The sequence below is a fragment of the Eucalyptus grandis genome, chromosome 2 (genome assembly GCF_016545825.1).
Source record: "Eucalyptus grandis isolate ANBG69807.140 chromosome 2, ASM1654582v1, whole genome shotgun sequence".
Taxonomy (NCBI): Eukaryota; Viridiplantae; Streptophyta; class Magnoliopsida; order Myrtales; family Myrtaceae; genus Eucalyptus; species Eucalyptus grandis.
In genome coordinates, this window is record NC_052613.1 from 54,325,005 (window position 1) to 54,346,799 (window position 21,795).

The 21,795-nt window shown below is 39.4% G+C and overlaps 2 protein-coding genes across 16 annotated transcripts in view; both read right to left on the bottom strand.

The window, feature by feature from the left end:
- Positions 1-1,006: 1,006 nt before the first annotated feature.
- On the bottom strand, positions 1,007-6,421 carry LOC104433801. Of its 14 annotated transcripts, none has more exons than XR_005547694.1 (4): positions 4,657-6,421; positions 1,801-3,940; positions 1,588-1,701; positions 1,007-1,385 (listed from the first exon to the last, which is right to left on the bottom strand). XR_005547694.1 is itself a non-coding variant. In XM_039304763.1 (2 exons), exon 1 carries the CDS (start codon positions 6,192-6,194, stop codon positions 4,674-4,676), a length of 1,521 nt encoding a protein of 506 aa, XP_039160697.1. In that variant the 5' UTR covers positions 6,195-6,421; the 3' UTR covers positions 1,034-3,940; positions 4,657-4,673. The 14 variants fall into 14 exon arrangements, 1 of the variants encoding a protein (XP_039160697.1); XR_005547690.1 differs by having other exon boundaries at positions 1,007-1,494; XR_005547692.1 differs by adding an exon at positions 1,420-1,494 and having other exon boundaries at positions 1,007-1,293; positions 1,588-3,940.
- A 1,107-nt stretch (positions 6,422-7,528) lies between these two features.
- Positions 7,529-21,795, bottom strand: part of LOC104433802 (callose synthase 9) — a 36,582-nt gene continuing 22,315 nt past the window's right edge. Inside the window, exons 34-52 of one of the 2 annotated variants that reach the window (XM_010046671.3) lie at positions 21,030-21,098; positions 20,774-20,951; positions 20,526-20,640; positions 20,144-20,263; positions 19,425-19,540; positions 19,224-19,307; positions 19,033-19,145; positions 17,993-18,045; positions 17,729-17,905; positions 16,804-16,851; positions 13,529-13,687; positions 12,538-12,651; positions 12,370-12,458; positions 12,135-12,293; positions 11,950-12,052; positions 11,484-11,603; positions 9,874-9,924; positions 9,592-9,774; positions 7,529-7,940 (exon numbers count right to left, since the gene is read on the bottom strand). In XM_010046671.3, coding sequence (XP_010044973.2) covers positions 7,704-7,940; positions 9,592-9,774; positions 9,874-9,924; positions 11,484-11,603; positions 11,950-12,052; positions 12,135-12,293; positions 12,370-12,458; positions 12,538-12,651; positions 13,529-13,687; positions 16,804-16,851; positions 17,729-17,905; positions 17,993-18,045; positions 19,033-19,145; positions 19,224-19,307; positions 19,425-19,540; positions 20,144-20,263; positions 20,526-20,640; positions 20,774-20,951; positions 21,030-21,098 — 2,288 coding nt within the window. In that variant the 3' untranslated portion in view covers positions 7,529-7,703. The remainder of the gene's footprint in view (positions 7,941-9,591; positions 9,775-9,873; positions 9,925-11,483; positions 11,604-11,949; positions 12,053-12,134; positions 12,294-12,369; positions 12,459-12,537; positions 12,652-13,528; positions 13,688-16,803; positions 16,852-17,728; positions 17,906-17,992; positions 18,046-19,032; positions 19,146-19,223; positions 19,308-19,424; positions 19,541-20,143; positions 20,264-20,525; positions 20,641-20,773; positions 20,952-21,029; positions 21,099-21,795) is intronic. The other variant, XM_018869181.2, reaches the window with a different exon arrangement.

Here is a 21,795-nt window from a genome sequence, read left to right on the forward strand (position 1 = left end):
TCACAGATGGCCATAGAGGGGCGGCCTCCCCCAATGTGAGAGTCGCCTTGGCTAGGCAAGGCCGTCCCTCGCCTATGGCCGGTGCAGGTAGCCCTCAGCGAATCGGGTGAGGGTGACCCTCACCTAGTCTTTGTAGGCATTGTTGGTGATCAATTGGAGAGTGAGGCCCTTATTTGAAATAAATATAGTCATTTTAGATCCTATTTGAAATAAACATAATACTTTAGACCCTTATTTAAAACAAAATTCGGTTCAAAACCTTATTTAAGAAAATTATGACACTTTATCATTTTATTAACAAAATCCACTTTAGACCATTATTTAATAAAATGAGGACACTTCGAGCTCTTTTTTGAAATTTTCCCACGAAAAAAATAACTTATACTTTCTGATTTTTTTAAAAAAAATTTAGGACTTTCGCAACTCTAATGCACAGATCGGGCAATGTCAACGACATTGATCGCTCCTTTACTTGACAAAACATTATTTCCTTATTAGGCTAACTTTTGCTTTCAGTCAAATCAAATTTATATAGCCGCTGTCCCCATTAGCAATATCTTTTGAAGGAGAACTACAAACTTGCATGGTTAATAGGGCGACAAGGACTCTCTTTGGTCCTTTAGCATCACAGTTCCAAATGCGAAAATCTAAACAACGGAATTGAAACTTAAGGATGCAAAAGGGCCCTCCCCAGAAACAGAACCGCAGCACGAAGCAGGAAACAGCCTCTTCAGTCGGTTAGGAAGTTTGATAGGTTCCTCCATTGTTTATTTATTTGTTAGAACTACTCACTTTTGGCCTTCTAATTCTTTTTCTAGTTAAGCAAAGTAGAATGTATGGTGAGAACAAATTGTTAGTTTTCATGAAATTACTCGAGAAATATTTTCACTTTTTATTCTGCCTAAAAAGAAAAATTGCTTTTAAATGGCTTTTACTATCAAAGCATGTACATTCCCAAAAGAATCTTGGTGACAATCTATCTTTCCTCCATCAAACGCGTGGCCAATTTAGACTTTGCTTTTCCATCCAACCAGACCTGGAACGGAGTTTTCTAGATTGATCCAACAAGCCGCTACCACGGGTGGACAGAGTATCAAACTAGAAATGCAAAATTGATCATCGATCAACTTTTGTTTATAGCCTCGTCAGCCAAAACGAAAACATCGATTATACCCTCCTAACCTTCAATGCAATACTTCTCAAGCGTAGTAGACAAGGCATTCCCCGAGCGCAGAGCCTGTCGCTTTCGGTTTTTCACTATTATCTCATCTATTCTGATAAGCAAAGAATCCGCTGCCAAAGTCACATGAAACAGATTGAGCCACTCAGTCGACATAACCAAGGCAAAGCTTCCGATGGATCCGGTATGTTGAGTTTTTTACCACCTACAACGAAGGTTAAAAATTACTCCTTCCTTACATTTTATATAGAATGGCAAAGGGATTGCATCCGTCTCACAATTTCCATTTGCAGAGTTAACAAAAACATGAGGACCTGCCCGAAGGAGAAACTTCACATCACAGAGATCAGATCAAGACAGTCACCATTAATGCAATTACTGTGAACAAAGCAAGGGGGAGCTGGTACCGTTCTTCCACATTGGCAGCAGCACACAACGCTTGAGCTCAGAACATGACAAAATGTTGTCAACATCACCATCCGTCAGTTCCAGTATGCATGCCAAACTTGGTTGTAGATACGCTAAAATGAAGCAAGTCAAAGATGTAGCTTTGTAAAACTAGATGTGCACGAACCAAAAGCAGTCAGCATAGCAGATCAGCATAACAGCACAGGGCCAACCTAGACATTTCACTTCAGCTAGCCAGAAAGGACATGCCCATCATGCTGATTGCAACCGTCAAAGAAACAAGTTATCACAGTTCCCATGTCTGATCACAAGGACGTAATCTTCCCATGCCCTCCTCATCTAAATGTCGATTACTTGGATGATACTGTTAAAATGGAGAAATATGAAGTGGCCAGGAAGAGGTCAGTTGGACTGCAGCGCCATGCCAATGGATATCAAATAACCACCACACTAATTAGCGATTGAAGCATTCTTACAGACAAGACATCAAATAAATTAACCCTCCCAGCAAGGCTTTTGACAAACGCTCCTAAGGTAAGATCAGAGATGACAATACGACACCCCACAAACAAATGTCCCCATATTTGAATCCCGCAACTAAGCTTCACTGCAGAATTTATAAAGAAAATATCAAATGTAAGGGAGGGAGATGGCATCAAGTACAGCAACATTCACACTTCTAGGTGGCATCAGTCAAGATTTAAACTTCACCAGGAAGCATGTGATGGGCCCCATTTGGCTCAACATTTCAAAAGGACTTGGGGACTCTAAAGTCCCTTGGCCAAATGCAAATAACATTTGGTTTGTTTTTTGCTCAAGTTTGGGAAAATACAATTACATCTCCAAAGGGTTCTAAGGGTCTTAGCCCTTTGTTTACTGCTCATCTTTTCCATAGACCACCGCATAGAAAAGCCGATTGGAGGCTGATGACCGCTGCAGCGGTCCCTGACCTCGACGACTGCCACCTGACCTCAGGCAGCACCTAGGTCACAGTCCCCTGGGTTGTGGTGCAGCGCAACACCTGGGTTCACGTGACCTAGGTGACGCCACTTGAGGTCGCGCCACCTCAGGCAAGGCCATCCGACAGCCAGATTTGACTGCCAGTGGCTAAACTTAAAAAAAAAAAAATATATATATATATATATATAAACCTTTTTTTAAAAAAATAGTAAAAGTCCTTTACAAATGTAATTTTACCAAACAGCATTTAAGCCAAAATTCTTTCCTGATGCACTTTAAAATTACAATTCACTAAACGCTATTTGCATTTCGAAAAACCCTTTAAATCCAAAGGTATTTGTATTTTCCTAGAGACATTTCCCCGCAACCAAACCAAACAAGGCCATAATGGTGATGAATAGTAAGATGAGAATAACATTTTCTTAGATCATACTCACAGAGCAAACAATGAAATGGGGGTACACGTTGCCCAGTTTAAGATACTGAACAGCTATACTTACAGTTTTTTCACATCAACCAATGTAAGCTAACCAATGTGAACTACTGAACAACCTATGAAGTCAATGACACACCAATATTTTGCCCCTCATAGTTTAGTTTTGACTCTTGAAGCATGTCTCAAACAATAAGCTATCGGATTAGTAATTTCTCAACTTACAATCACAACAATACTTTACATAGAGAAGGGGAATCCAAACAAACAACTTTACAGAAAGTAAACTAACTCCAAAGCATAGAAATAATATGAACTTGAAAACAACTTACATTGGCTAAATCACCGACAGACCTTCCAAAAGAATAATCCCTGAAGGACCTGCTTTGACAAGCATGAAAGACTGACATAAAGCAACAAAAAGCAGCTCAGGCTGCTAAATTCTGTGATCAAATATAGAAGCTACAGTGTAATTAGGACATGCTAATTTCATTACTAGGTATTGATTTCTCTACTAGGTATCATTAATCTGCAGAATTTACTTCATAAGGCTAAGATTACAAATATGATTTTGCTCACTAGAAGAGTAAACATTGAATATCTATACAACTATTAAACACCAGAAAAAACTTGATTTTCGTGCATCAACATGATGCCACATGAAGTCTGCTCATCTTCTCTGGCACTCAAGTACCTTTAACATGCTGAGGACATCCAGGTCTTTTAAGATGAATTAAAAATCTTTAGAGAGATGACATCTATCCTTTCCATTTTGGAAGATCAGTATTGATGTTTTATTTCCACTTATATAGTGAAAATTACCCTGTTGGGCCATTCCAACTGCATTGGAAAGGTGTCAGAGAGAGGGAGACAGAGAGAGATTTAAAATGCCTGTGAAGAAGCATCTCTTGACTGCCCTTCACATCTTTATCTCCAGTGTCTTACCGGTCACTTCAATACTGAAATGGGTCTCCAACAAAGAAAGAGAACATAAGAAAATCTTCAATGATGATGTCAAGAACAAATATGCACAGAAAAGTTTCCCTGTAAGTCGACTAGAATTTTACAAATCATATAGAATAGACAGATCTTTTGAAAGGTGGCCTAACCCACTGCGAACTTCTCATCCTTCACGAAGCCCTAAATTGGTCATAAGTTTCAGTTTCCCAAAGGACAGGAGTTCCATAACCCCGTATAAATAAGAACAAGCTAGTCAATTCACAGAGAAATTATATATAATAGAACCATATAAATCTTCAGTTGGCAAATGCTTCATCGACATGATTATCAAATATATATATGAAACATGTCACAAACAAAATTAAAAGTACTACCAAATTTTCCATTCATCATATTCACAAGGATGTATCCACTTAAAAGGGAAGCACATATGCCAACTACAGTATATGTAGAGGAGACAAACCAACTCTGAATTAAAGGAAACCCTAACAACTAAACTTCACAGATGCCATACTAAGAGAACAAGAGGACAAAAAAGAAGAAACTTTATTTCTTATTTTGCCCTAAAAAAAGAAAAAGAAGAAAAACATAGAAGAAGATTATTCCTAAACGAAACTACGTTCAGACAATAAAACCGAAAGGCAAGCAACTGCGTCAGTTTTCAACCACATGATTAGTCTTCCAAAACCGAGAACTGTTCATGCAAGAGACTTACATTAACGAGGGACGAGATCAGTCACCATCGCCAATGCTTTTCTCGGAATGGACGGTTCCAAAATCCTCATCTTTGATGTCATGCTTCTTCCCATCGACTTCAGCCATGCCCAAATCCTGCAGTTGCCCAATGTTCTCCACCTCATCCTGCTTGGTAATTGCTTCAACAGGCATATTCTCATCCTGCATCTCCCCACCCTTTAAATGGCCTTCTTCTGGCTCCGCTTGTTTTGGAGCGTACTCGTCCGTGGAGATATCCCTCCCACCCTCACTAATCGCCAAACCGTTATTTTCCCTCCGAGAGTCATTGCCAGCATCAATGTTTGTACCTCCTACGGTGCCATCCCCAGATTCCATCACCTCTTCCCTGCTTTCACATTCCATTCCATGGTTATCAGATCCTCCTCCACTGTCATTTTCAGATACATTCTCAACTACCTCCCCAATGACATAATCCGTACGTCGATTCTTCCTTTCCAAGAGCTGCAACCTCTTCCTTAAATCTCCCAATTCGCTCTCCATCAAGAAAAGCCTCTCCTTCAGTGTCAAGTTCTCTTCCTCCAGTTGTGCAATGTGAGCATCCTGATCATCTACCCTGTTCTCCAAGATATTGTTGTAATCACCTCCATAATTGGGGTACACCATCTCGAACCGGCTCATCTCATGATCCAACCTACTAAGGACGCTATTCTTCTCCTCCTCTACATCACTGTCGCTAGACCCATCGTTATCATCTTCCTCGTGATCCTCCCCCTCCTCCTCGTCCTCATGTTCCCTAAACCCTGCCTCGTTACGGAGCCTAATCAAACCCTTCATCGACCCGTAGCCATCCACGCCCCACTCCTCCTTTGCCGTGTCCCCTAAAACTTCTGTAGTCGGCGAGAACGTCGGCGTCGGCAGCACAGCCGGGGTGACAGGGCTCGGGGACACCAAGGACGCAATCCCTCCGGATTTCTTGGCCCGCATGATAAACGACGAAGTGTTCCTCGGCGCGAAAGGGGCGAACCTATTATTAAACTTCTTCTTCGGGTAAAACTTCCGAGCCTTCATGTAATTCTGGTTCTGTAACTCGTTAAGGCTAGGGGGCTTATAAATTCCGGCGCCTATTGCACCAGCCATGACGGCGTTAACCGAGGGATTCGGGGCTTTCCTCAAGTCCACACGGTTGTCGTTCGGCTTCTTGCCCTTCCAATTACCTCTACCTTGCTGCTTCGGAGCCCCGAACCCAGGCTTCGAGCCGCGGAACTTGGCGCCCGGATCCATCCCGAGCTGTTGCTGCGGCTGCGGCTGCCACGGCTTGTAGCCCCTGTTCAACATCGGCTGCGCGAACACCTGGGACTGACGCTGACCCAACATCTGAGGCGGCGGCAGGCTCACGGCCCTAATCTGGGGCTGGCTCATCGCCTTGGACGCGGTCAGCAGCTGCGGCGGATTCATCACCATCTGCGGCGGCGGCTGCGGCAGCGGCTGGCTGAACACCGGGCCCTGGCTCACCATCGGCGGGGCCGCCTGTTTGATCAGCTGCGACTGATCGTTCATCGCTCCGGCCCCGTTCGCCGGAACCGGGAAAAAAAACCTATACGATCGCGGGAATCGAACCCTCGCCCTCCGTCTCGCGTCGCGGGAGATCGAATTAGCCGTTAATTTTGAAATCGGAAACCCTAGAATCACAACCCCCGCACCTTCCCCAAACGCTAAATCTCGAACTGATTGGGAGGGAATCTACAGCGAATTTGTTCCTTTAATCTCTCCCTCGAGAGAGAGAGAGAGAATCGTATTCGAGCGCTCCTCGGGTTACGTCAGCGACGCCTTTGTGCGGTAGAAGCTTCAGGAGGACCTTCCCCATTTATAGGGACAAGCGGGTCGAGATTTGGCGATTCTCGGGTCAGAAGGGATTTGCCATCGGAGGGCCGAGGCCACGACGCGTGTCGCTTCCTTGGTCAACTGATTCGGTTGGCGAAAGGAGATCCGACGGCAGGCGTTCGTCGACGATGCACGCTTTTTTCTTTACGTGACCGTGTCCCCGAAGTCGGCCTACTTGTTGGGTAAGTCGTCTATGATTTCTTTTGAGCATGCCGACCCTGTGATGTGGGTATCTATAATTTCTTTTTTTCTTGGCTAATTAGCTCATTATTCAAATTCATCGCGATATATGAGCGGCTCCCGACAAAAGAAAAATGTAGGTGCAATACACGCGTGATCCTTTTATAACTAACATAGAATCACGCGATAGAACTATCATTGATTATATAGATTTTGTGAACTACTTTTCCAACCCAATTTCAGCATACAATATCACAACTCTCATCACCCTAACACAGCTCCACATGAAACCGATCTACTGAATAATTGAGGGTTGGGGTGGGGGTGGATAAAGAGGCTAAACAGAGCAACAATTTTTTTTATTTTTTTTATTTTGCATTTGCGTTCCAATTGCGATACGCTAAGAATCAACTTTACTTCTACCGTAATCGGAAGGCACCCATTTTTTAAATCGCAATCGTACGGAATACACTCGTTCAGAATCAATGAATCCCAAGAATGGAACCAGTCGAAAGCAAGAATTCAAGGTTGGCCAGGCAAAAGCGTGTGGATCGCAATACGTTTTCAGAAACATGGACCGTTTCTAATTTCCACTTTCTTCCGCAGATTGCTATGTCAGTTGAATGTCGAATCGATCTCTCTCTCTCTCTCTCTAAGCTGAACGTATACTCTTCGAATTGAACGAAAGATGCAAGACAACTCTTCCTGCAGAGAGTACTCGCAATCTGAAAGTACCGTGATGCAGATGTCTTCCCGAACTTTTCTTTTTTCGTTTACTTGCGAATTTGACATACCGACTATTCAACGGCCAGAATGATGCAACAAACCCATGAGAGAAAAAAACAAAATCGATATATTACTACCGAACTCACGCTAATGTGCAATTGGCTGTGTATTTACAGAAGGTTCCAATCAGTAGGTTATCCTGAAAATAAGCTATCGCTTGTGACAATATCAGGATCTGATACACAACAAAAAGAGGAACTTGCGAGGCATTGATCGCCTTCATATCCCGGAATTGGGGTTGTTGCCAGCAAGGATGAGAGAAATTTCAAGCCCGCGGCTGAAAGCTTGGTTGAACATAAGGCGAGTTTGGAAGGTCGACACAAATGGAAACCAGGAAAACAACGCAATGGGTATGAAAATGACCATCCCCATTCCGGCATCATATAGACGGGCTAGCGAACGGACGGACTTCCAAAGTCCCAGCTTCTTCATCAAAGGCTTCCAAGCTGCCGCTATCTGCAGAGCATTCGACAAATATCAGTGCTTGACAGGTAAATGAAACAGCAGCAAGGTGTCAGTACCATAACAAAACAATGGGAAAAATGCAAGGGCCTCTTTTCAAAATAAAAGAGCCAATGGCATAGGCCTGAACTTACTAATATTGCTTCCACATGACAAGTCCAGAACCATCACATTTAGTTCATCAGAAAAGCAAAAACCAATGAGAGAGATGATGCAGTTGGCCAAAAAAAAAAAAAAAAAAAAGGATGCACAAGCCAGATGTCAATACAATATTAACCTAACACACTTCGACAATCATCTCCCTGAGAGAAACAGCTGACATCAATCCATCCCATAGCGGTATCAACATCTCACTCGAATAGCAAGTAGCTTTTCTTCGGTCATCAGCTAGCATTGTTTTGCATAATTTCAACCAGAAATTTCCTTTACTGCTGGCAAATGGGCAAGTCCAGCTCAGAACCTACCCTACAACAGCACAGCACACTGCAGTGCCGGGCCATCCCATCCATGGCCAGGACCCACAATTTTTTCAAGGCCACCAATAGCTCGTTTGACCCTAAAAATTAGTCGTTGGGTTACGAAGGGGTGATCGGTTTCAAGATGGGCTATTTCCGGCCCCAGAACCTGGAACTTACTCTACAGGATCTAGGTTCCAAAAAATTGGTATTTTGAACCAAACCAGTTAAACTAGTAACTGGCCTGAAGCAGGGTATGTTTGTAAAAATCAACAGGTAATCCTGGAACCAGTTATAACTGGCCTGAACCAGTTTAGTAACCAGTGAGTTCCAGACCGACTCCACAGGTAATCCTGGAACCAGGGCACATTTGTAAAAATCATATAGTTGATATTAAGTTATTTCTGTAGCCTATGACTAATAGATTATGGTTAGTTGAGTGGTCTTGTGCACCTACTTCAAGTCATGGGTTCCATTTTTCCCTAGTTGCATCTCAAACAAAGCACAAAAGACTGGTTCTAAGTTGACTCTGACAAAAACCCGGACCAAACCAGTTAACGGCTAATTCCATGGGTTTTGGATGGAGAACCAACTAGTTCTAATTAGTCAGGTAAGGCCTAATTAAGTCCAGAACATGGGTTTTGGCCTGGTTGCTCACCCCTATGAGCTACTGTATGTGGACCCAGGCCCTTAGCCCTGAAAAAACAAGATAGTTAAAAGGGCTCAAAGGGCCAAAGGACAAAAACAATAAAAAGGGATGGCACCAAATGGGATGGGCCCATCCCATCAAAGCAACCATGCTGGGCTGGCATGGCCTGCCGCAGAGAACAGGTGGGGCCATGCCATGTGCTCCGCTTGTTTGCCAACATTAAACTTCCTTAAGAGTCATTCGAATGTGGCTTCTGTCTTCAAAGAATAGTGCGCTCAACTCATTTTCAGTGGAGGTGGAGAATATTGTTTCTAAAAAAGCAAATTCTGCCACCCACAATTATGGAATAAGCTGCTATCAGCGAGTCGAAAATCAAGATCTTAATTTCACCTAATGAAAACCTTCTACAGCATTGAGTGGGGCTCAAGGTTATGCCAAATGATGACCTCCAAGTACTGATGGGCTCAAATCCTCGTATTTCTATGAAATGCATGGAAAAATAGAAAACTGGACCAAATGAAAACCAAGAAGAGAAACTCACAGAGATAATTCCCCATCCTGTGGGCACAAAGGCCAATATGCAAGCAAATATATCAGGAACTGATAGCTCTGTTAATACAACAGCAACTGCCAAACCAGCCAGTGCCATCAAGAAAGAGACTCCCTGGATGAAGCGCAACAAAAGCTGAAAATTGACCGATACTTTCTGGCTGAAAGTGAAAACCTGAGGCAATGGAGATGTGAAGTATAATTAGGAAAACTAAAATGCAACAAGCACATGAAACAATTACCTTGCATTAGGAGGTTTACACCACTATCATACCTTGAACAGAAGTATAAGCACAGCCAACACTACCCATGACAGGCCATACACCTGAACAAATATCCACAGAAAGATGTAAGCTCCTTTTTAGAGCTGAATAAACATCGGGGAAGTTGATATCACAATAAAAGTCAAAGCATAACGACAGCACTAGGCAACGACAGAGATATGACAGCGTAACATAAAAGGATAAAAAAAAATGGCAGAATTAAGAATTTGACTACTGCATTTTAAAATTTGTAAAGCGGGGGCTCTTTCACTGTTAGTTTACCCACTTTTTACAAAACTCTGCATTATGGAAATGATTCTGCCTAATAAGCTGGCAAACCAGTCGGTGATGGATCCAAAAGGAAAAAAAAGGTCGCATTTTAACCATGACACATTTACTTGAAACCGAAACAAATCAAGAAACCTAATATTGGAGAGGATGTGCTTTTTAGGGACAATGTAAATGGAAAAGAAAGGAAACAAATCATCTTGGTCATGATGAGCATGATTGTAACCATTATAGCAAAATTTTATGGTTGAAAGTTCAATTGATTGTAATTCTACCTATTTTAAGAACTAGGGGAAATTACACAAGATGCCCCCAAACTTTGGGGGTAGCACACGTTTGCCCCGAAACTTTCAATTGTTACATATTCCCCCTGAACTTTCATTTTAACTCTCCATTGTACTTTTTGTTAGCTTGCGCAATTCACATGACTTTTAAAAGGAGAAGTGTACTTTCATCTCATTTTTTGAAGGAAATCTCTCTTTTACCATTGATTTCTGCCCCGAAATTTTCAATTGTTACACATTACCCTTGAACTTTCATTAAACTCTTCATTGTACTTTTTGTTAGCTAGTGCAATTCACACGACTTTGAAGGGGATAAGTGTATTTTCATCTCAATTTTTTGAAGGGAATCTCTCTTTTACTGTCAATTTCTATGAAAATTGAAAGAAAAATGAAACGAAGAAAAATAAATTAACTAATTTTAATATCAGAAAAAATAACTATCATCTATCAATAATAATGTTAACATATAAAAATTGTTAAAATTTGATGGTAATTAATAAATATAATAAGATATTGTCAGAAAGTGGAATGGAAAAAGGTCACTTATAATAAAAATGTCAAGTTACAAAAATTGGTATATAATATATATATATATATATATATATATATATATATATATTGGTAAGTACTTAATATATATTTTTAAATGCTTAATATATGCAAAAGGAAAATTGACCAATAAAAATATCTAAAAATATCACCATGGGCTTCGGTTAATAATATTTTTATGAGTTGAGGGCATCCTTTCTACTATTATCTTATATATTTTAGTAATCAATCATTTTTACATTAATTAACCCTATAGATATACATAAGGAGTAGCCACTTTTTGTTATTTGACAATTTCATTACTGAGACCTTTCCCCTCTTCATAAAATATATTATTTAGTTCTAATAAAGTGGGTTGTAGTTATCATAATCTACAGGACGTGTATGTTCACACCGCGTTTAGCTTGCATTAGGTGCATCATGTTATCACTAAAATGCCACTAAATAAACTCTGCAATTTTTCCGATATTGATAGATAAAACCAAATAGAAGGAACTTACTGTCAATGATCTATTATTTCCTTGGATGTCTAACTTGTAAACAATGCCATACTGGAAAATGAAAAATCGCAGACTCAACAGCGTCTCCATTATCCTTCCACTAAAGGTCCGGATATGTGCCTGTATGCAATAAAGATCCAAAATCCATGAGTTGAGACAAATACCACCATTGGGATAACCAATGAGAGTTCAAGACCTAGAAATTAGTGAACTGAATAATAACATCTTAAGAGCATACACAGATAAGATCAGAGAAGATGCTACACCATACAATATTATGCACCCAAAAAAGCTTGGGCATTAAATCCTTAAGAAGAAGCAATAAGGACATAGGCGTTTTAGGAAAGAGGGACCATTAGATCAGAGAAAAAGATCCAGGTGAAAAACAACGAATGGAATTGGAGATGGAACTTAACAATCTTAAGCTTTCTTTTCTCTTAAATAAAATAGTCATGAGATTCGATACCAGTTCCTCTTCCCACCAAGCCTCCCAACTCTCTCCTCCCTTCACTCCGATTCCGCCTCTATAAAGAAGCCAATTTGTCCATTCCCGAAAATCTTCCACTGTCCTGAAAGAGGAAATCATTCCCGAAAGTTAAGATTGAAGTAAATCATAGAACCCCAATCGTATAGGTAGAACAAAGTGCTTACTTCTGCCACTCAAATCCAGATGGATTAAAAAGATATGGAGCAAAGAGCCAAGAGAGAGCCATAAACCAACTGCTGACTGTGAGAAGAATGTAGGAAAGCGCACCACCATCGTTATAACCATATGCTAGATAAACCACTAACAACAGCACAACTTCCAATCTGGAGACAGTTATTGTAAGCATTAGTTTAGTTCAATGCAAATGCAACAGCCACAGAGAGAGAGAGAGAGATGTACGCTTTAACAAAGTGACTGCGAGAGTAAAGTCTATAATTCTCAGAAAACTTGATATGCCGGACCACAAATCCTCTACCAGTGGCTTGATACTGTTGAAAAAGAACAAACTTCAGCTATTTTAAAATCTGAACTTTTTAGAAAAATAGGCAGTGAAGTAGGATAACAAACCCTTGCACCCCCATGAAGAATGGTCCTGCCAAAATAATGTGTTCTTGTACCCAATGAAAATGTGAAGAAGACAGAACAAAGCTGAAACTGCATAGTTATAAAACTGACAAGGGCCTGCAATAGTATATGGAGAGAAGGGAAAAAAGAAAAGGATGAGGATATGGGTGCTTTGCAAAAACTTAAGAAAAGGACCACAACTTGCATGCAAAGAGAGGCAAAGCAGTGCTCTCAAAGTTAAAAGCATCAGGAGGAAAATAAGAACTAGGACTTACTCTGACTAGGAAAACTAATGACATCACTAAAGGCCTGCTCCAAAATATACTTCAGGATGGTTTCTCAGCAAAGAACAACCTTACTAACGATAATGCCAGAACATACGGTCAATGACGTGCCTTTCCCTGGACTAAGGCATTAATTTGCACGGCGAAGATGTCAATCTTAACCTATATCAAAGAGATGATATTCTGGCTATAGCATAACTGGCCCTGTCTGATATCCATGTGCTTTTGACCTTGCCTCAATTGAGTAAGCAGAAAATTTATGGCAAAGTAGCTAGTGATGAATGTTTATTTCAATTCCCAAGTTTTCTGCTCGTTTCACTTTTATGGGGCAAAAAGCAAACAATCAACCGCAGCATTGACAAATGTTCCCAGCTCCATTACTTTGACAAAAGATAACCCAGTCATAAAGGCTCGCTTGTCTAGACTTCACTAATCCTGCAGTGACGTTTCACGCATCCTAGACCCACAGCAACAATACAGAGGTTGAAGGGAATTGACAGTCCCTCATAGATTAAAATGAGCTAGTCATTATCCTAGATTAAGCATTAAAAGGCAGTAGCCATCCGAGCTCAGTGATCAACAGGCACAGCTATATTAAGCAGCCATTAGACATCTAGCAAGATCACATAAAACAATGAACAGCAACTAAATAAAAGAATAACAAACTGCCCAACCAGAGAAATAAAAAACAGAAGCTTAATATGTATTACCCTCAGAAAACCCTGCTCCAAGATGAAATTCAGAATCATGGGTATAGCAGTAAAGACACCAATTTGGAGGAGAAACTGTGTATTTAGAGCAGCACTCAGAGCAGTGTTATCTGTTATTTGTGCTCTCACTGCGATTTGCTCACCAACTCCAGAAAGTGCCTGCAAAGAGGTTATGTTTTTGTTTATTATACTCGTTTACAAGAATAAATAAAGAGAAAAATGCAAAAGATGATGATCATATCAGATTAAATGCAAAATTAGGTTCGTATGAAAAATGCTTAATTCCTCATCAACGCGCATGGTAGAAATATGTGCTTCAGCTATGCCACACTCTGGGAATATAGAAAGTAGAAATAGTTTGAGCCCGTCATTCTTCATCAACTTAAAAAATGAGCCTCACTAATATTATCCAACCTATAACTCTGATATAAGTCTTTCTACATGTAAGTTATGAGTGCCCCTTCTAGGGTCTCTAAGTTTCTACAATGCTGAATTCACATTTTTTCAGAAGACAACCATCCGACAGTTAAATATGGTAACAAATGATGCTAGAATAGCACGAAACTTGGAAGTTGAAGAAAATTTAAGTCAACATAGACAGCCTTAATATTCCATGACTAATGCTTTCCTACAATACTAAAAATCTCTTGGACCTGAGAATGTCCTTAAAAGGCTTAACTGGGAGCACAGGTAAAACCTTTAAGTCTCCCAGGTATTCCCAACTCTCTCAGGAAGAAAAGTTTACAGAGGGGAATTGGAAGGGACTGGGGTGGGTCAGAACCCAACGGTAAATAAGGAGTTACTTCATGAAGCCCGCCCTTGCTGGACGGACAGGCCGTGGTAAACCTAGATCAGGACTAGGTTCCCACAGAACCTACAGAGGCCACAATGGTACCAACCAAGGCCAATGAAGAGGTAAAGTCCTCCTAGGGTCTCGAAGTTTCAACAATGCTGGATTCACATTTTTTTCAGAAGACAACCAACCAGCAGTCAAATATGGTAACAAATGATGCTAGAATAGCATGAAACTTGCAAGTTGAAGATAATTCAAGTCAACATAGACAGCCTTAATATTCCACAACTAATGCTTCCCTACAATACTGAAAATCTCTTGGACCTGGGCATTTCCTTAAAAGGCTTAACTGGGAGCATGGGTAAAACCTATAAGTCTCCTGGGTATTCCCACCTCTCCCAGGAAGAAAAGTTTAAAGAGGGGACTTAGGGGGGGACTGAGGTCGGTCAGAGGCCAAAGGTAAATAAGGAGCTCCTCCATGGAGCCCGCCCTCGCTGGAGGAATAGGCCACAGTAAACCCAGATTAGGACCAGGTTCCCACCAAACCAACAGAGGCCAAAGTGATACCAACCAAGGCCAATGAAGTGGTAAAGTCTGCCTAGGGTCTCGAAGTTTCTACAATGCTAGAGTCACATTTTTTCAGAAGACAACCATCCGGCAGTCAAATATGGTAACAAATGATGCTAGAATAGCATGAAACTCGCAAGTTAGAGAAAATTCAAGTCAACCTGGACAGCCTTAATATTCCAGGATTAATGCTTTCCTACAATTCTGAAAATCTCAAACAACTTAAATTGCAGGACAACAAATGAACTGCCTCAGAGATGTTTATTTCCCTTAGCTGTTCAACATGACTTAATCTAAGAGCACTCTACCTCAGATAGAATGAGATACATGACGGCCTTAAATAATGAAGAATTGGAGACATGCTATAAACAAAATAAAGTTCACAGATAACTTAGATCCCAACTATAAATTAACTGACTGTGGGTGACCAGAAAAACCAAGGCATGGATCAGCCCCTTGAGCGCAGTGAGAGCTATCCTAAGGCTCTCTGGCTATCAAGAATTTTAAGAACATTAACTTCTGAGTCCACCTCAGATAGCTCAACTGACTTCCACAGGAGCCCTCAACCATCAGTCACTCTACCAAAAGACATTGCAGTTGAAGCTTTTAACAAATTTGATTGAATAATCAAGAAGGAGCTCGTACATGCTTCAAGAGCAAATTTAATGGCAAAACAAGCCTCAACAAAATCAACATCAAGCGGCACATACAGAAAGCATGACCTCCATTGCACATACAATGGGTTGGCTGAATAACATCCTATTAAGATATTTTACTCATTTTTTTCCTAATTTTATCCTCACCTGCAAACTTCTTCTCAAAAAAATTCATCAAGGTAGCCAATTTCCGTGCACTAGTTAATAAACACTTGTGTCGGGCTCCACAGTAATTGTATATATGCACACGCATATGCAGTACTAACAGTTGCATCACCCAAACATCAATAACACTTGGTCCTCTTAAATTAACCACCCCCCAAAAAAAAAAAAAAAAAAAAAAAAAAAGAAAGAAAGAAAGAAAGAGCGAAAAAGAGATAATGTTGAGAATCCATGGTGTTTGATGTATTGTAGTGGACAGGAATAGCAATCTGCCCAAAACTGAATCTTTCCCAACTCTAGAACTACTTCGTCTACCTTGAAATTTCTTCTGTGCATGGGTCTTAGACAATTTCCATAGTAAGTAATCATCAAAAGTAAGTTTAAGGTTATTCAGAGAATAAGTGTTATGTGCCATTACTATGTCCCACAAGACCCATAAAGGAAAATCTACAATCCCCTGGCTAAGAGAATGAATGTTATGTTTTATGAGCATACTTAGCATATCAAGGTTGACTGTAATTTTGTGAGTAAAGCTTCAATATGGACTATTTAACGCCAGTTATGTTAAAGTGGCCAACAGTTAGTTTGCTACCTGATCACCAAATCCTTACCTGGCACGAGATGGAAGTGTTTTGCAACAAGCTGAGCATCCATAACAAACATACTCAAGCTTGAAGGTGTGTTTTTGAAAAATAGGTGGTGTATGTCATTATTATGTCCCACATACCAAGACTACTGGTCTCATGTTCTTTTCTTTAAATAAGGAAAGAGAAATTCACTATGGGTTGCCCAGGTAATGCCAACCCATTAGCCAAAAGAGCTCATTCGGAAGACTAGGAATCCACAGTACAATCAAAGCATTTTGATCCAAGAATGGAACCCCACCACACAGAAGTGCAAAATTCACAGTAATATACAGATGGCTAGGAACCCACATCAACTACATTGGATAACTCACATCCAGCAAAATCTCTAGCATGCTTCAAAAACCAAAAAGTGAAAACGCAACAATATGCAGAAGCCAATTATATTGAAATTATCTTTCCAAAGGAAATAAAAATTAGTTTCGAATTATCAAAAGAAGAAAAAAATCTTACCAGGTAAGCCTTCCCATAAAGAAAAACGTAGACTGTCAACACTGTTAGCTGCATGGAAAAGGTGGGAAAACATTCAGCATGATAAAGATTAATAAGATGCTCCTATCTAATATGCAACTACATATAGGTCAACTCATGTCAGGTATCTCTGCAAATTTTGCAAGAAACATCAGAGACACTCATCATTTTCCTTTTCCTTCAAATTCAGAGCAATTTGAACAACAAATTTGTCCATATCGAAGTAGTAACAATAGAATAAATAGTCCAATGACCAGGTCAGCATCTAAATATCAGCAGAAGTCAAAAGATAATTTCATGTGGCAAATATAAATAAATTAATATGACATATAATCTCCATATAGAGATGCTGACCAAAGTCTAGTTGCTTATGAACTCTTATTTTGCTAGTATATATTAACCAACAAAACACATTCTGATTGTCTTTTAAACGAGAATTTCAAACAATCTCTTTACCAGTCCACAAGCAAATACAACAATTTGTTTGATGTATACCTAGCGTAAAAAGAATAAAATATGACACTCATAATAAAAAAGTTGACAGGATGCGTGGGGAACAAAAGACAAGCATAAAAGGTTGAAGCTCCATATTATCAGCGCATTCACCAGGGAATTAACTCAAGATTGTTGACACAAAAATTCCAAATCATTGCCAAAGCAATTTACTCATGAATCAAAAGAAAGAGAATAGAATAATCTTTATGAAAAAGAATCATTTAGCACATCTCACAAAAGAAAATAATGAGAAAATATTTTCTGTAGAGCTTTTTTGACTGTGTTATAACCTAGTATCTTTCCTGTTTTGCTTCAGAATAGATTGAGAGTAAGCAGGCATCCACCATAGCTCACTCAACAGAAACACAACAAAAGCATAGTGCACATGTCAAAGTCAAAGAAAGGAGCATACCATAGTGCAAAAGTAAAATCCAACTGTTGTAAAGTAGAAAGACATCATTCTAAAGAAGTCAAAGAGCTGTCCGAGTCTGTATACATCACGACTTAAAACTTGTTCACCGTTGCCCCCAGCAACCTTCCCTTCAAATAAAGCAATCTGATTGAGCCCAACATCTCGACCTTTTCCAACCTACAATATTCACAGCTTAATTGTGTTTTAAGTAAAATGAACTAGATATAGAATTCAAGAATTCTAATATAAAATGGGAGATCTTACTTGAATATACTCATGATGAGTAATATTTCCTTGGCGTAGCGTTGAGTTGAACCCTGGTGTTTATCCCCAAATTGTCAAAACTTCCACGGATCACTCATGGAGAATATTAGGTATGGAAAAAACACTATCACATATCCGCACCATTTTCTAAGAACTTAAACTTCAAGAGAAAAATGGTGCACTCAATTTTAGCACAGGGTCAAAGCCTAATTGCAATTTCTTAATGCCCCATTCACTATTAATTCAGTGTGTGTCTCTTCTTATTTTGGCCCTTAAATTCTGTGTGTGGCTCGTGTAATTGGTGCACTCAATTTTAGCACCAGTTTCTTTGGCTGTTATATACGTTCCCTCTAGTCCAAAAACAAAAACCGTGATAATCCCCCAGGTATTCAGTCCTACGAGAATAAAGATGATCACATTTAAAAGGCACATGCCAAGAGTCGAAGATGAGACAAAAAAAGCTCATTGCAGGCTGCAATACATCAACGAAAGTCAAGATGCTCAAATAAGCAATGAATTTCTATAACACCATTTCTGTCCAAGGAAACAGGAGTAGAGCTATAAAGTTCATACCTAATACGTATCAGTAGCAGAACTATTCATGACACAGGCCAAACTTAATGGAAGAAAACACTGTTCTTCTTCTCCAACTTTTCATTTCTTTTTGTGTAGATAAAGTCAAAACTTTATAATGCCCCGAGTATAGCCACGTGATAACTCAGTGATTCCACAAGATCATGCACAGTCAATAAATAATATTGTCCTACTGACTGTCCAAATCCTTTAAAAAGAGAACAGAGAGATGCTAATAAAAATCAAAATGCTGCATCTCTTTAGTTCGAACATTATCACAAGTAATTTTCATCCCCAAACCAGCACTGTAGGCTACTTCCAGTAGGCATTGAAACATAAAATGATTCTGTAGAGAGCTTAAAACTTAGAGAAAGGTTCAGCTAGTAAAATGACATTAATATAACAAGTATACTTTAGTTCTTCAAACAAGATTCTTTTATAAACAAAAATATACATCAAGTCAATACCTGAATAGATATCTTCACTGATGTTGATGACACGAGAAGCCTTGCTTATTCCACCCCGAGTTATATGAAAAACTCTATCAAATACATCAGGATGACCATAATGCATACGAACCCTGAAAAAATAGAAGTTTATTTCCCGGCACTCATACCAAAATGTCAGTCGAAAAACAGGAACCACGTAGTTTACTTACTTCAGAGGATTTGCAAGAACTCGTTGCCCAAGTGTTACAAAGCTGGTTTCTTGATTAGACATGAATGAGGCTAAAGAAGACACACTGCAGGTCGTCACACATACAAACACAAGAAAAAGAAGGGAATTACTACATAATCAGATTTGCTTGATGTTTCCTCAGAACTACCTAAATCATACGCATAGCATCAAAGGAAAGTACCTTCCTGTAAAAACGTGTTCTCTAACACCCAAAATTGTAGGAGGATGGATACCATGATCACGACGGAATTCTTCAAGAAGATTTCTCATTTTCAGTGCCTCTTCAAAATAATTATCCTGAATTAAATGACTTCCATTAGAATAACCAATAGCTTCGAGAAAACAACAGTTCATGTCTGTGTATGTAGACGAGTATGGATCATACAAGAACCTTCACAAAGTGTAAACCAGACAGTAGAGAGACAATGCAAGGTACAAGACAAGAATATGAAGATACCACACTGACAGTTTAAGCAACATTAAGGGAGAACAACAAAAGAAACCACTGCTGTCTCATAATATGGCGACGTGTTTTTAGTCAAGAAATGCATCATGAAATTTAGGGAAACTCACAGTTCTTTACTTAAATGACGCCATGTTTTTAGTCAAGAAATGCATCAGGAAATATAGGGAAACTCGCAGTTCTATACTTAAATGAATACTGCTCAGCCTTTAAAACCAAGAAGGAAAGAAAAAGACGCTGAACTTGACAACCAATAATGGAGAAGTTAAAAAAGAGGAAGAAACAGTAATTACATGTGATGCAATTAAGGAACTAATTTCACAACACTGAACGATCACCAAACAGAATCCAATATTAGCTGTCTCCTTAAGAATTAGTATCAGATAGAAATAGCAGGAACCAGTAAAGCTTGAAGAGAAGCCCTAGGATTCAAGTACCTGATTCATGTCAATGGTCTGAACTGCATTTCCACGAGTAAATATAATGGCATGGTTCTGGTTCTCAGGTTTTCCCTCACCAATTTTTGGATTTCCAGGCAATTTAATGGAGTAGATTTCCTGAAAGAAAGTTAATAGGCAAAGCAACAGAAAGCTCTTTATATGCACAAGATGCATACGTAGATTTTGAAAAAGCAAACGACGGAAGAGAAACTGCACCATCTTAAGTACTTAAAAAGGAAATAATGGGTCATTTCTTACAAAAGAAATAAGTGATGACAATGACACTTTGGACATTGCAAGCGAAAATCAGAAAAACAACTAAGAGAATTTAGAAATTTAAAAGATAGCTACTTCAGAACACAACAAAGAAGAAACTAACCATATCTTTTCCATTTACATCAGCCTTTACAAGCTTCGAGTAGAATTCTTTGTGGACTTTTCCATTCTCCAAAGTCTCAACCTCATCAATAAAAGCAACGCGTAGCGCTTCATTTCTATGACACAAAAAAATCCACACATCACGTCAAATATGTAGTTAAAAATCTAAAGGAGTTTCCATATGAGCAGAGATATGGCACCTAATGAAATACAGGAAAGCAGGCAACAAGAACTAAAGCTAAATGTTACCTTTGCATCAACAATGCAATGTCAGCAGCCTCAGGTTTCTGCTCCTCCTTCTGCTTTCCATAAATCTGACATGTCACCACGTATGTGAATTTCAGATCTGAGTGCGCCCTTGCATCAGGTGAAAATTCGAACCCTTGAGTATCAGTTACATCGCTGCTTGAAATTGCAGCTTCAACATCTGAAATATCCAAATCAAGCATCAGTAAGACAGTGAAAGCCGTCCTATAACATGTATATGAAAGGCCTCGAAGCCAACCTGCCAAACCAGGTCTTTCTAGGTAGCTCTGAAGCATAAGTGCTTTTCTGTAATACATCATCCCACGAACTGCAAATATCAGCCAAATCATATGTTAGAGAAAGTGGAATTATCAGATAATTAACTTGATTGATCTTATCTTTCCAAGTAAAAAAGGCATTGGCAATACAGGCACCAAAAATTATCAATCAATTGAAGAAAGCAAAGTATTAAAAAATAATAATAATATATATATTTACAAACATCAAGGTGTGCAGAATGCTCATTTTAATTGGCAAAACTGTTTTAAGTTGGTTGCTTCCAATTCTTTAAAACACATATGCCAGCAGCTCGATGACATATTTCAGATCAGTCAATATTCACAGATAAATGCAACATAGTCTGTGATGAAAGTGAACAGCCATGGACAATGAGCAAAATCAACAGTTCTTTTGTCACGTAAAGTATTTTAGGGCATGTTTGTTTACACTGAAGCATAAGCAAAATGTACATTCTCATTTTCCCACCAAAATTAAATGGAAAAACTATAGGTAAATCTACGGGCCGACATTTGTATATTATTAAAGTTCAAGGGTTTAGTGTTAAATAAAGTCAAAATGTGTCCATTGCAAGATTCAGAATAACTAAATAGAAAAATAGTAAAAGTCTATCCAGGCAGGCCCTTATACTTGGAATCCGTGAAATTATAAGTCTTTCAAAAGCCACATGAGCCGCATATGGCTTTTAGTAAGTAGTTGTTGGGGTTCCAAATGATGTCTACTTGTCA